Source organism: Dipodomys ordii, unplaced genomic scaffold (genome assembly GCF_000151885.1).
Source record: "Dipodomys ordii isolate 6190 unplaced genomic scaffold, Dord_2.0 Scaffold41, whole genome shotgun sequence".
Taxonomy (NCBI): domain Eukaryota; kingdom Metazoa; phylum Chordata; class Mammalia; order Rodentia; family Heteromyidae; genus Dipodomys; species Dipodomys ordii.
This window is the reverse complement of record NW_012267257.1, coordinates 12,867,654-12,883,063: the sequence shown is the minus strand read 5'-3', so window position 1 is coordinate 12,883,063 and position 15,410 is coordinate 12,867,654. Positions and strand designations below refer to the sequence as shown.

The window sequence follows — 15,410 nt, the reverse complement described above, 5'->3', positions numbered from 1 at the left end:
TTATAATATTATTTCTTTGTTGCTTTGTATGTCCCTCCCCCACAGTATAACCCCTGCTTTCACTGTATTTGATGTTGGTATAATTTGTGGAGGGGAAGGGGAAAAACAAGTCGTTTAAATAGGGATACAGGTGGATCTGTTGCAACAATGAGAAGTACTAGTTGTCATGTCGAAAACGAACTTTACAACTTTGGTGGGGAGGGGGGAGGATTGGGTGGGGGGCCAGCGGAGGCTGGGAAGGGATGGGAAGGGTAAATAAAGGAGGAGGCTACAATGCTTGATAAGAAATGTACACATATCTTGCTCATGTAATTGTAACCCCTCTGTACAGAGACATTAGAGCTGTTTAAGACTCATATACCCACTTGAATTGGCTCTGCAAAAAATCCAGCAATTGACTTGGCTACAGAAGTGTTCAAAGTGTCTCTGAACTGATCAATATACAGTTCTTTAGCTTGGCAGAAGTCTGCAAAAAAAATAACAGAGACAAATGCACAAACGTAAGGAAACAGTACACAGACCATGGCATTTGAAGATGTGTAATGGCATTCAGACGAATGAGAGATCCTCAGAATATGGTACATTTTGATTTGTTTTAGAAGGAGGGAATGTTCTACAGGATCGTTGGGACAGCCATAAATACATAAAGAAACCACCTCAGTAATTTCCATTTGGGGAAGAAATGCCCCAAAGGGTCATTAAATCTCATATAGTTAGTAATTCCATCTAAATATACACATCCTCTCAAATGGGTAGAGCTAATGCAAATGTAGTTGGAATGATTTAGTCTATTTGAAAATAATTGCATTTGCTTTTTTATTGCTACCTGGCTGATGCACAATTTTAAAGAATACATCATTTCTGTCTTTATGTAAATATGCTCATGGAACAATTATGGTCAGTTTCAAGTCTAAAGAGGAACATCTTAGATCCGGACAGTGTGTATCCACTGTAGCTCTTGGTGCTTGGTCCTGAGTTGCTACAGGTCCTTCTGCCCTTAGCTGAAGGCAGGCTTTTTCTGTCCCTTGTTCATTTCTCCAGTGTGTGGCCAGGCGAAGTGACATGTGGTAGCCCATTTAGCAAATGTTTAAGGAATCCAGAGAGAAATGAGTGGTAGAAATCGTGACTGATTTGATACATAGAACAGGTTCACTTGAAAGCCTTTCTTCCCTGGGTACTGCTTAAAATGTTCTTATTCAGATGCTGTCTTATTTAACTCATTAACTCTCTCTTCATGGGATCAACTGCTGATAGAGCTACCCATTGAAGATATTCTTGTTTTCAAATGCTTATTTAATTTTCTTTAAATATATTCACTATATCTATTTGGTAGTCTGTTTGGTACTTCTATTATTTTAAATTCTCATTGATCTTTTTCCTTTATATCTTTTTCATTTTCATTTTTCTTTGGCCATACTGAAGTTTGAATTCAGGTGCTTGTGCTTGCTAAGTAGGCAATCTGTCTCTTCATCCAGTATCACTAGTTATTTAACAGATGGGGGTCTCATTTTTTTATTTTTTGGCCAGGGATGGCTCTGATCCTACCATCTCTCTAGAATTACTGTTGTGAATTACTATCTCCTTCCTTCCTTCCTTTCTTTCTTCCTTCCTTCCTTCCTTCCTTCCTTCTTTCCTGTCTTTCTTCCTTTCCTTCTTCCTTCCTTCCTTTCTCTTTCTTTCTTTCTTTCTTTCTTTCTTTCTTTCTTTCTTTCTTTCTTTCTTTCTTTCTTTCTTTCTTTCTTTCTTTCCTCTCTCTCCTTCCTTCCTTCCTTCCTTTCTATCTTCTTTCTCTTGGAGATGGGGTTCCTACTAACTTTTTGCCCCAGCTGGCCTTACACCACAATCTTCCCAATTTGTGCCTCCCAAGTACCTGGGATTACAGGAATATACTACCATGCCTGGCCTTTGTGGGTCCTTTTCTGATTGTGGAGTTTTTATTTCCTTGTGTGCCATTTTTTGATTATAGATTGTTTATTTTCCTTGGGAAATTTCCTTGTGAGAATTCCTTAAGGCTTGAATCATGGTAGATTTCTCCAGAGCGGTACTTGCAAGGGCAGCTTCCAGGCATATAAGGCGATTTTAGCTTAAGATTCCTCCAATTCTCACCTTGAGATAGTGAAAGTGCAAACTTCAGGGCCTCAAAATGGTCAGTGTGCAGGCTGTGTTTCAGTGGAGCCTTCCTAGGTCCCTCCACTCCCACCCAGCAGAAGTCCCTTGCAGACTTCCTGTGTATGGCAAGTTGTTATTTCCAGCCAATCCATAGACCAGGGCTGTGCACCGAGGCCTCTCTTTCCTGCACTCACAGAGCCATAAAAACAGATGCACTGACATGTACCTTCAGGGCAAAAGCTGGCTGTAGCCGTCCAACTTTCCTTTTGCGAGAGGTCATTTTTAAAAAAGGAATTTGAGGGGAAGGGAAATAACAAAATGCTGAAATAAGGACACAGGATGGCTCATTGTAACAATGAGACTCAAAGACACTATGTTGGAAATGAACTTTAACTTCTGGGGGTGGAAGGGTGGGGAGTGGGGGAGGTGGGGAGGGAAGGGATAGTTGGAGAAAAACAAAGGAGGGGTGACAATGCTCGACAAGAAATGTACTCATTACCTTACTATTATAACTGTAACCCCTCTGTTCAGCATCTTTATAATAAACTTAAAAGGAATTTGTTTACACTTTATTTAAAATATCCATAAAAATTTAAAGTTAGGAATGTGGTGTAGGTAAAACCAGTCTGAACGATTGCAAGTTACTGGTTCAATACATTGCTAGAGGAGTTTAGGATGTAGAAAATAATCTTTGGACTTTTTTCCCTCTGTTTAGATTGTTTAGACTGGCATGTTAGAGCAAGTTATGAATGGTAGGAATATGTTAGCTTAAAAATATCTCCTGGAGTGTATTGTTCACGTAAGTGGGAGAGAACATTGGCTTCATTTTTTAAGAGGACCAATTTGCATAGTATCTATGACTGGATATATAAGGAAACTCACTGAAAGCTACTGAACAATAATGTAAGGGCACCGGGAAAAAGAGTACTACATAAAGTTAATTAATTTATAATATATGTGTATGTGAATTCCTATGGGGAAGCCCCTTTGTACAGTTAATGTACACTGAAAAGATGAATCACAGGAAAGTAAAACAGGCTCTCTGGGTAGATGAGAGTCAAGGAGAGGAGGCAGTGTCAATGTAGAGGGTAAATGAAGATGAATATGGTTGAAGTACCATACGCAAATAGAACAATGAAACCTGTTGAAATTGTTTTAAGAGCACAGGAGGAGGAATGAGGAAAAGAGATGGAGAGGGTGAGTTTGGTGGAGGAATATCATATATTCATGTGGAAATGGTATATTGAAACAGTCCTTGCACAACTCACAACTGCTAATAAATATCCTTACAAAGGACTCATTTTATCTTTTATCTTATAAGTTTTTCTGAATTAAAAGAAATCTTTCTTTCTTCAATAACTTTGCCATTTTCCCCCCAAAACTTAATCAAAAAATATCTGACCGTCTAAAGTCTTATTAGTTTCAGTTTAATTACAAGTATACTTGGTCAAATAGAATATTCCTGGTGTCTACCAATCTATCTTTTATTTACCCAGCATCTAGATTTATGAGTAGTTGTTAGTCCATCTCTTGCATTCTACTTGGTACTGTCTATAACCACAATATGAGATTCTCTGTTAATTTTCATTTTTAAAAGAAGTTGGTTTGATCAATTATAGTGATGGGAAGCTTTCTCAGCCAGATTTTTAGATTCGAAGCTTGATATAAACTTTAAGAAGGTAAAGCAGATGGCAACCATTAATGTTTTGTTGCTTAGTTTATGTATAAACACAGGTAGTTTATGCTTTACCCATTCTTTGTTGTTGAATTCAATTTACTTTTTACAAAGGAGTTTTTCATTTGTTGCATTTCCATGTATGCATATCATTTATCTCTCTCATACTTAATGTTTTATTATCCTATTTTCTTCACATTTTTTCTTTCTGCTGGCTACTCTTTAAAAACTATTTCTTTGGTCTAGATTCCACAAGAGAAAAACACGCAATATTTGTCTTTGTGAATTTGGCTCATTTAGCTGAATATGATGCTCTACAGTTTCGATATTTCCTACAAACAAAATTTCATTGTTTTATATAACTGAATGATACACCATCTCCCTTCCAGATTTATAACATTTGTAAGTAGTGTACTCCAGCACATATATGTCATGTTTTCTATTCATTGGTTGATAGGCATGTAAGGCTGACTTCATAGTTGGTGTCTATTGTGAATAGTGTTGCTAAGGATATCGAACATTTCTTCATGGACTTTTTTGGTCATATGTACTTTAAAAAAACTGTCCAAACTGTTCATTTGGTCACTTAGTAATTGAGTTATTTCTCTTTTGGTGTTTAATTTTTTTCAGCTCTTTTTATATTCTGGTTAACAGTTCTTTATCCAATGAATAGCTTGCAAAGATTTTTCTACCATTCTGTGGGCTGTCACTTCATTGTGGCAATTGTTTCCTTTGGCATGCAATTCAATTTTTCAGTTCTTGCTCTTATTTCCTGAGCAAATGGATTCCTATTCAGGAAGATGCTTCCTATGCCTACGTATTCAAGAGTCTTTCCTATGCTCTGCATAGCATGAGAGAAAAATGGGCTATATAAAAAGGTTTAAAATGAGCTTCAGCTTAGTTGGATAAAGTTTAAATGTCATACAGCCTTTAAAATGTCACACTTTTAACAATTAATTATTATTCATTTATTATATAATAATAAATGTATTATTATTTGCATGGGTTTCTGAGAATTCTTACTTTCCTACATGAATCATTTAATGTATTTATGGTTCTTCTTTTACCCACACCTCTGCCAATGGTGATGTATCTTCAGCTATACCATTAGCACACAGGGGACTAGTGTACAGTTCTGTGGGTGGGAAGGGGGACAGGCATGGAGAGGAAAGATTGCCCAGGCTACAGAAACTTCCATCTCTGTGTCACCCCAGAAGTTGAGAAACAACAAGGAAACAGGAAAGAAAAAAGAGAGGAAACCTTTTTGTCTGGAATACCTAAGGACTGACCAGTTCAATTACATGTGCCATGACTAAGCCTTCAGCAATCGTATCCACACTTGTCATTTGGTTCTTAACAGCATCACAACATCTCTGGACATAAGCCCACATCCTTGACCAGCAGAAGGAATGCAAGGGGAGATGTGGATGGGATGCGAGGCCCTAGCTCCTGTGACATGCAAGCAGTTTGGGTGTGAGAAGGAGTCACACATGCCATTGCTTGCTGAGAGGCATGGATGCAGTCTGCTGTGGATGAGAGCAGAGATGCAGAAGAGAAACCATCAGCAACCACCATCAAAAATGAAGCACAGGCGGCTGGGAAGGTGGCTCAGTGGTAGAGCGCTTGCCTTGCATGCCTGAGGCCCTGGGTTCGATTCCTCAGCCCCACATGAGCAAAAAAGAAAAAAAGCCGGAAGTGGCACTGTGGCTCAAGTGGTAGAGCGCTAGCCTTGAGCTGAAGAGCTGAGGGACAGCGCCCAGGCCCAGAGTTCAGGCCCCACGACCGGATCCCCCCCCCAAAAAAATGAAGCACAGATACATCTTGTATTCTACCTCTGCTTTAAAGAGTGGAAACAATACTACTTGATTCCAAATACGTGTGATATTAGAGAAAGCTCAATTGACAGAACCTCCTGGTACCTATCTAGGTAGTTGGAAGTTAGAGGTGGGGACACAAGGAAGGAAACAATGGAAAGGAGACAAAATGAGGACAGTATGTGCTCTGGATGACATGCTTTGGATGGCATTTTGATGGAAAGAAGACATACATATTTTATTTTAGAGAGTGAAATTTCCTATGTCTGTAAGGAAAAGAAGAGAAAACAGCATTGGATGACAAAAAAAGAAGTGGCCAAACATATGTATAGAAAAACTGTACTTTTGAGACTCAATGAGCCCTTTGTGACTAGTTAAATAAAAGAATAGAGCAAAAATCAATATCAAAGGCTTAAACTTGAGAAACCATAGCAAAGAGAAGTTTTATTTGAACCTTTTCTTGATTTTAAAGATTTGTACCTCACATCTCCTGACATGTTTAGTGATGAGAGGATCATCTATTTTTGTTTCTATTTCACACTTTATGGGCTCATTGCTGAAACTCCAGGTCAGGCTGCCTCTGCATCTAGTATCTCCATGACAACGACCAAAGGATGCAGGTGCTCTATTGGATGATACAACAGGGTGACTCTAAGAGGCTGTTTTACTTCAGTGGTACAGAAAGAGTTAAGCCAGAGTGAAAAATGAAGATGAAACCAACAATTTTTAAGCAGAAGAAAACTTTTCATTCAAATAGAGAAAAACGACACCAATTGTCATTTGGAACCTTGAGTGGGTAGTGGGTGACGAGAGGTTAATTTCATCCTGAAATCAGCAAGTGACAACTTGGAATGAAACTCTGCAGGGAGGAGAATTCTGGGGATGGCAGATAGCGTAAGGTAATGCATAAAATGTCAATATTAGGCTAAGAATTGTCTCCTACTAAGATGAAATTTGGTGACATCATTCTGAAATGAAAAGATCTGTATCATGGTTCATACCTATGTGCATACTGTGGACTCACAGAGGAATTGAGAACTGGAACTCTCTGTACTGAAAGTACTTGACATATTGGGATACATCTGGAAATACAGCAATTCAACAGTAACAAAGAACCAACACTTACATCATCCTAAAAGCAGTGGAGGAGGCTGGGATGCATTTTTGTGTTCTAGTATTGTTCAAATGTATGATAGCCATCTTATTGCTTGATGGTAATAAGAGTTAAGGAAACATTTGACTTCAGCTAAAACAAAGACCACTGATTAGGGTATGTTTAGCAAGTTTCTGGTTATTTTCAAGATGGACTAAAGAAGAGAAGATTTCAAAGAAGGAAGAGGCAGAGAAGATGCAGAGAGATGGGGACATAGAGTAGTCATGGAATTCTTGCTCTTATTTCCTGAGCAATTGGATTCCTATTCAAGAAGGTGTTTTCTATGACTGTCTATTCAAGAGTTAACCATCTCTGAGTGCTTCAGTCTATTAAAATGTGCCTGTGGCTGTGCAGATAGACTAAGGAATATGAGGGGCATCAAACAGATGTAGTTCTTGATTACTCCCCCCCCCACACACAATATATATACCTAGCCAAGTCAAATGCAAAGTTAAATTTCAGCTCCCTCCTGTCATAAGTGCTGTGATAAGGAAGAGGCATAGAGATTACTATCTCTCTTTCACAAAGGAGAAAAAGGAAGCAACAGTTGGAGCTTTTGCCGCTGCGTGAGCTATGGCAGTGCTGGGAGTTTCATCTAGATACCATGATGTTAGGTATCTCCTTATTCATGGCTGGCAGAGCAGGGATGACTTGCAGCTTGGATTCATCTCGCTGGTACATCAGTGTGAATGAGGATGGCACCGGCTTTTTGGTTGGAAGACCTGGGATCAATTCGTAGCACTCTTGCTGCCTACATATGAACTCTGGTTACCTCATCTTTAAAGTGGAAACTTTGAATGATAGCTTTAAACTTCCTCAAGTAGTTACCAGGCCATCTTGTCTTTAGTGCTCTTTCTTTTATTCTCCTACTTCCATTTCGCAATTATCCCTAAGGACTTTGTACGTATCTATGATTCTTCTTCCTTTTAAGGCTGATTTTTTTTTTCTTACTTCCATCTTGTGTTCTTGCTCAGAATCTGGTGACTCATCTTGTTCCATTAAAGACCTTTCAGTGGGTCAGTCAGTCCTTTCCACAAGAATTACTTAGGCTCAGTTATTCAGAAGGCCCTGTACTGCAATGACAAATCTAGGGCAGACTTTGAGGACAAAATAAGCAGCAGATGATGAAGTTTCTATGCCTCTTATCCTTCATGGGAGGAAGAATGGAGAATATAAATAAAATGTGATTTTCAATAGACGTTTTTCTTTTAAGATTGCCTTTAAAAGTTTTTCAGGACATGTCAGCAGTCTAGAGAACTTCATGACTTGAGCTTGGAGACTGGAAAAAGTATTCCATTGGCTTCTTCTTGCTGCCTGGCTGATATGTTTTCTTTGAAGATTTCTAGGTTGGCATTGCTGCTCACAAGATGTTTTCAGGAAATGCCAAAATTGGGCACCCTGCCCCAAATTTCAAAGCCACAGCCATTAGGCCAGATGGTCAATTTAAAGATATTAGCTTGTCTGACTACAGAAGAAAATATGCTGTGTTCTACTTTTACTATCTTGACCTGAGCATTGTGTACCCAGCAGACATACTTGTTCTCAGTGATAGGGTAGAGAATTTATGACACTCAACTTCCAAGGGATTGGTGCTTCTGTGGATTCTTACTCTGTTGTCCAGAAGAGCAAATAATATTTCTTTAAGCAGAAATGAACACTGGGCCATTTTAATGCTTGTCTAAAGACTTAGAGTAAAATCTCTTTCGTGCATTTTCTTTCTTACAACTCAAGATATGGGGTGGTATAAGACAACCCTTTCCTATTTTGATGGGAACATTAAGACAGGGACTCTGATACCCCATTGATGGACTTAGTGGGGTCCAGAAGTGCCCTTACACCTGGACCAAGACCTTGAACAGGGCATGGAAGTGTGGTTCAAGTGGTAGAGTGTCAGCCTTGAATGAAAATGCCAAGTAAGAGCACAGGCCTTGGTTCAATAGCAATTCAAGCAAAGCACACACAACAAAAACAGACAGGGATGTAAAATACTACCAAAACCTTGAACAGACACCCTTCAAGCTCCTTTCCCTTCCTCCTTTCTCCCATTGGGAGCTGGTAAATAATCTTATCACGTTGTTTTCTTTTAAAGTTTCTAGCAGGATGAATTGTTGAAGTCGATTGGCCAAAATTTTGTTGAGAAGTTTTCCATCAATGTTCATCAAAGAAATGGGTCTACAGTTCTCTTTCTTTGATGAGTCCCTGCCTGGTTTTGGGATGAGGGTTATTATGGCTTCATAGAATGAGTTCAGTAGTGAACTTTCTCTTTCAATTTCATTGAAGAGTTGAAGGAGTATTGGTAGCAGACCTACTGTTAAGAGAACTAATAGACCACCTTTACTTAAGAACCTAGCTACATGATAGCTAGGTTGAAGGCTAATATCTGATAGCATGTGTCTATGAAACCCTCCCTCCATACCCAGATGGGCGTGCTGATGGTAAAGGAAGGGTAGGCACAGGTAGGATTCAACAAGGGGTCACCTGATCTTTTTGTTTCCCTGTTGGCATTTGCTTCCTCCATTTTTCTAAATGTAACCCTTCTCAAAATGCCTTACCCCTCCTGACCTTCCACTCCCTCCCTTCCCCCCACCCAGTTGGACCTGGTGCACAGCTGCATTTCCTAATTGTTTGCACAGGAGAATCTCGACAGTGACTTCCGCCCCAGGGGCCACGGAAAACATCTGGGCACATTGTCTGCAAATGACGAAAGAAGAATTGGGCAACACATGAGCACCAGATAGTCAATTTGGGGGAGCATATGGTGGCAATCAAGGCAAGAGGGCTTCTTAATTTGATATTGAGATTCCCTCTTCACTCCTCCCTCACTAAGGATGAAAAACCTAATCTGCTTCAAGGAGCTATTTCTTCTTAGAAATCAAAACTTGTATGGGCACTCTACAAAGAAAAATGATTTCAATTTTTGCCTCAAAGCAACTTTCCCAAGGGTTTGGTGGACAAGGGCATCTGAAAGAATAAGGATAACTGACTATCTGATTTTGATGCTGAACAAAAGAGAGGTCCAGCATGTGAGAGTGGAGGTGAAGGCAGGGATGAGTCTAGGGAAATTCTGTGTACTCAGTGTTCTTAGAGCCGCTAGTGTACTTGACTGGACTTACAAGCAAAATAAAATGTGAAACTCTATCATTAACTATTGCTCAGACTCAAAAGGCCTTTCTAAGAAATATTTGTTCCCAAAGGGCATCAGTTTAAGTTAGTCAACTTGATTTGTGGTTTCTGACAAGCTTCTAATTCTAAGTGTGACAAGCTTCTAATTCTAATATAGGGAAATATGAACAATTATCCCACATACTCAGAAATCCTTAGAGAAACAAGAGAATAACTATAGAACTCACGGACTGGCAACTCATGCCACTGGGGAGGGCCGTCTTGTAGAGTCCTACGTTTGTCAAGCCCAGTGTGTAAGGACTACAGCCATGGTAGGCTCCTCTGCAGAGAGAAGACAGTGGGAGGTTAGGATCAAGTTCATTTCCCTTTGACAACTGGCTTGAATAGAACACAAGTCTATGAAGGCTCTGAAGATGAAATAGAACCACATGAATATTCAATTCTGAAGACTTGGTAGAACTCTTCAAACCTATGCCATATGAATATACTTAACTGATATCATAGATTTGAAATTGTGAAAGGATTTTTTTTAGCTGGGGTGGGGGAGAGAGGCTGATCCTAGGGCTTGAAATCTAAACCTGGGAGCTGTCCTCTAAGCTTCTTTTGCTCCAGGCTAGCATTCTGCTAACTTGAGCCACACTTCTTCTGGCTGTTTCTGTGATTAATTGGAGATAAGAATCTCATGGGCTTTTCTGCCTGGGCTGACTTGGGACCATGATTCTCAGATCTGTCTCCGGAGTAGCTATGATTACAGTTGTGAGCCACCAGCGCCCAACGTAAAAGGATTTTCTTTTTGTGTTTTCTTGATTGGTCATGGGGCTTGAATTCAGGGTCTGCGCACTGTCCCTGAGCTCTTTTGCTCAAGGCTAGCACTCTACCACTTGATCTACAGCACCATTTCCAAGGATTAAAAAAAGAATCTTTTTGGATATCTTTTGACCAAGGATTCTGACTTTAGGATTTTCCATATTCCATCATGCTAAAATAATTAGACTCACCTTTTAGCATCACATCAGAATTGCATTGCCAATGCATGCTAGTTGTCAAAGTAGTCAGCGAGTGAGAAATATTTGTTCCTGTGATGAAGCCATTTATTCAATATTTTTAGGGAAATATCTTTATGAGCCTTCATAAACTACCTTACTTGGCATATCTAAAGCACTCATATTTAATGTTATATTTAAGCATTCATATTTAATATAAATCATCCTATTAAATTTCAACATCCCCCCCAATCACCCTTGAATGAGGATTTAACACTATCCAAGAGGATAGTACCAGGACTGCTCAATATAGACCAAACTTACCTAGATATGCATATACCGGTTTTTTTTATTTCACTAACAATCACAAAGCTTAATTGCTATATTTTGGTAGCAAGTGTTACCACTGGCTTGTGATCACTACATATGCATCTTATATGAAATGCATAGTATTGCATATGAGGAAGTAAAGACCATATCGAATTTTGGAATCTCGACAGAAATTATGCCAAGACAGCTTGAAAGGGGACTATTGACTTTCACTATCACTATTTCTGCCTTTTTGGTGAATCTTCTAAGAGTCTGTTTAAATGTACTAAGGTGAAAAGCTGTGAACAAAATTCTTAGTTTTAGTTTTAATGCTCATATAGCCATCTAGGGTTTATAAGACCAATTTGGCTAAGGATACCTGATCTATCATATTCACTTGATTAAATATACTCTAAAATCTAAAATGGGAAAAATGTCCCTGAGCAAACACCTCTCCTTGGTCATGCTACAATCTAAAGGTGTACATTTAATATTGGGATGTCAGCATTTATTATTAGGGCAAATCAATGTTATGAAGAATTGAATATTTGAGAAGATATAGTTACCTGAAAGAAATGATGTCTGAATTATTTGTGTGTGCTCTGGCCATCATCATGGCCAAATCATTGGCTTCTGAGCCACTGTTCACCAAAAAAATGACCTAAGGAGAAAATAGATACGTGACTTCATACTTTAATAGTCCCCTATTAGAAATGCTAAAGACAGCATCTCAGCCTCTGTCAAATCAGTCTGGGTGGCCTAATCTAGCCACTATATTAATTCTACAGCCTTTATTGAACAGCTACTAAGTGAGAGAAAAACAAGGATAGTAAAGTCCAGATTGAAAGAAGAATGAAATAATAATTTTCAGGAAAATGAATAGAAATGGGTTTCATCAGGGTGAGAAAAATAAACCGGACTCAAAAAAACAAATATGCTTTCTCTCACATGTAGAATCTAGATTTAACACACAAAAACAGCATCATGAATATAGAAGGATGACTAGTCGGGAAGAGGAAGGGACCAGCAGGAAATAGGAGAGAGCCAAAAAGAACAATGTAACTTGAATGAAACAGAAGTACATTATACAACTATGACAAAATCACAGCAAAACCTATTCTTTTGTTCAATTAATATATTCTAATATAATTATGAGTGGTTTAGATGTTGTTACAGCTGTGCAAGGTTCTGGACTTTTATTGGCTGTATTTATTGATCTGTCAGGTGCTAAGATGGGGAGATTGGCTGATTGAGGGTGTCTGAGTATAAGGTTTCTTGGCTTCTGAACCTATCCAGTTCTACCTGATTCTGAAGGCTTGGAATCAGGCAGGACTCCTGGGGCTACAATCCCAGGGGTTGTCACTGCCTGACTGCTGTGTAGTATGAATGCTAAAAAATCAAATGAACAAATAAACAAAATTTCAGCACAGCCCAGATAAATGAATGGGAAGGACCAAGGGAACTGCATTGTCCAGAGTCAGAGACTAGTAAGTATCCACTGGTGACTTGGATAAACTGCTATGCGTTTACTCTTCTCTGATCATCTGAATATGATTGCAAGTTATAGTGATTCCAAGTTGTTTTGTCCTTTGTAGATAAAAGAGGAAATGGTGTTTCTAGATAATTTAATTAAAAATAACTAAAACCAGGTACAGGGTTCTATTCTAGATCTTCCCTACGTATTAACTCATTTAATACCTACATGCAAACCTTGGCCAATATCTTTACATCTCAATTCAGTTTAAAAATTCCTTCATTTCAGATGCACTATTATCTAAATGCATTATATATCAACTGATAAAGAATGACTCCATTCTTTGCAAGAGAAGATATATAAATACTTTTGTAGAAGATATATAAATACTTTTGAAGAGCTATAAGAACAAAGAGAAGAAAATCTTTTTAGGTTATAAATGACCATGTTGGGCATTCTGGGGCTCCTAGGAAGTAATTTCTGCAAAGATGGGGTAAGAAGAGCAACCAGGGAGAGACAGAGACACAGAATGGACAAAAGTGAACATTAATTTCTTTCACTAGCATTTCATGAATTTCTTCCCCCTGCTTGAGTCTATTTACTCTATTTATTAGCAGATAGCTCAGGATAGACTAAATTCCCTGCTCTCTTCACTGCTTCCTTGGGCAGAACACTTGGGATCATGAGACTCCTATCACTTTGGCTGGGAGCATTATACCTTAAGAGGCTCGGGAAGAAGTGCTGCGAGTTTTTCTGCATATTCACACATTGGAGGGTGGAGAAAGACAGAACTGGTGTGCCACAGGCGGCCAAGCTGCTTTTGGGCCGCTGCATTTACTGTTCTGGATAAACAGAAGATCAGAGTTACCCACTGCCAGCAGCCTGTCCCTCTGCACACATACTAGGCACTGAGCCCAAACACGGTTCTGCGTCACCAAGGTGATTATTTTCCACATATTCTTGTGAAGTGAACACCCCTTCCCCATCCCTCGAATCTTAAGGATACTCACGGGTGACAGTGACCAACACTGATAGTGACAATCCCAGAGAAGAAATCCAGGTATCTGTTTCCCTCTGAGTCAAAGAGCCACTCCATGTGGCCTTGATGAAGCAGCAAGGGCTTCTGGAAATATGCCGTTGCCACAGGAGAAAGATGCTGCTTTTTGATCTCCAGGACATGGTTGTAGGCCAGGGACTACAGAGAGACAGGATTAAAAATCTCTTTTCCCTAGCTCCATGATCCCTACAAGCTCAATCACAGGTTGCTATATGAGTGCCTAGTCTCTCTAGTGATCTGTACACAGGCCTGTTCCCTGTGGGGGCTCACAGGTGGAATTATTTACCAAATATCTTTGCTGGAAGAAACTGAAGTCTTCTTTTACATTTTTAAAGTTAACTAATTAACTTTGTGTTTTGTTTCTGAGTTGAAGTAGCATAAATTGTGACTTCAACTCCTGATCCTCCTGCTTTTCACCTCCCAAGAAGCCTGTATTCTAAGTGTGAACCATTATAGCTGGCTTAGACCTTCCTCTTCAATAAAATCATTATTTGTGATCCTTTGTCTTCTCCTCTTTAGAGAAGATAGGAAGGAGGCTTAAAATTTGGGGTTTGAATTAATTTATCTTAGCAATGAAAACTAACCTTTGGAAGTAAATGTCTAAATGAATGCCATTCTTGTTGCTTTAGTTTTATTTATTCATTTATTTGTCAGTTGGGGGGTTTGAACTCAGGGCCAGAGCATTGTGCCTGAACTTTTGCACTCAAGGTTAGTACTCTACCACTTTGAGCCACCAGTGTTACTTCCTAGTTTCTTTTTTTTTTAAATAAAAATAAACTAATTGGTGCTGCTCATTTTTTAAAATATTGCTGGAATTTGAATCCAGAACCTTAGGCATTCTGGGAAAGAGCTCTCTCATGAGCCACCTGGTCTCAGTCATAAAACTTTTCTCTCATGTTTCTCTTCTTTTCTCTCCACCCTCCCCCCCGTGTCTGAGAGAAAAAGAGTGAATTTAATCATTTTATTCTGACAGCACAAAGCTAATTTTATGACTTTTGGTAGAAGACTCGGGATAATCAGAGTATACATTTTGTAAGTACATAGAAATGTAAATGTGTGTCATCACAGGTGTGAAATTCCTGCAATGCATACAGCGCGTGTGTACATCTTATGCGCCCAGTCTCTGTCATGCATGCTCACCATTCCTACTCAGGTAGTAAATGGTGTAGGAAGGTTTCAGATGTTCCCAATGACTTAAAGGACAGATTATCTGGGGTGGGACAGCTTCACGTCTAGTAAGACCTTTTGTGGGTCCTTCTTGAGAAAACAACTAATTGTGATTGCCTCAGGGGAACCAACTTTTGGGGTTTCCCTGAAGCCTGGAGTCCTACCTGGTATTTTTCGGGTGAGAAGTCACATGGTGGCATGTTAGGTTTTGTATGAAAACTGCATTTAAATGTGGGAGTCCAGGAGGCACCTGCCAAAGTGAAGCGTGACACGAGTGACAATCGCCTGTAGTTACCTGAACCAAGGCCCTTAGGCAATTTTGTTTCTTAGTTTCTTTTCTTTTCTTCTCTTCTTTTCCTTTCTCTTTTCCCTTTTCTTTCCCCTTTCCTCTTTCCCCTTTTCCCCTTCTCCTTTCCTCCTTCCCCCTCCTCCCCTTCCCCCTTTCCTCCCTCCTTCCTTTCCTCCCTCTGTTCCTTCTTTCCTTCCTTCCTTCCTTCCTTCCTCCTTCCTTCCTTCCTTCCTTCCTTCCTTCCTTCCTTCCTCCCT

At 39.4% G+C, this 15,410-nt stretch overlaps 1 protein-coding gene across 1 annotated transcript in view; it reads right to left on the bottom strand.

Annotated features, from left to right (window-relative positions):
* Agxt2 (alanine--glyoxylate aminotransferase 2) overlaps positions 1-15,410 on the bottom strand; it is a 34,366-nt gene that overhangs the window by 14,180 nt on the left and 4,776 nt on the right. The window contains exons 2-8 of the mRNA XM_013018618.1: positions 15,029-15,114; positions 13,651-13,835; positions 13,359-13,482; positions 11,733-11,827; positions 10,102-10,195; positions 9,349-9,442; positions 366-466 (exon numbers count right to left, since the gene is read on the bottom strand). Of these exons, the coding sequence (XP_012874072.1) occupies positions 366-466; positions 9,349-9,442; positions 10,102-10,195; positions 11,733-11,827; positions 13,359-13,482; positions 13,651-13,835; positions 15,029-15,114 (779 nt within the window). The remainder of the gene's footprint in view (positions 1-365; positions 467-9,348; positions 9,443-10,101; positions 10,196-11,732; positions 11,828-13,358; positions 13,483-13,650; positions 13,836-15,028; positions 15,115-15,410) is intronic.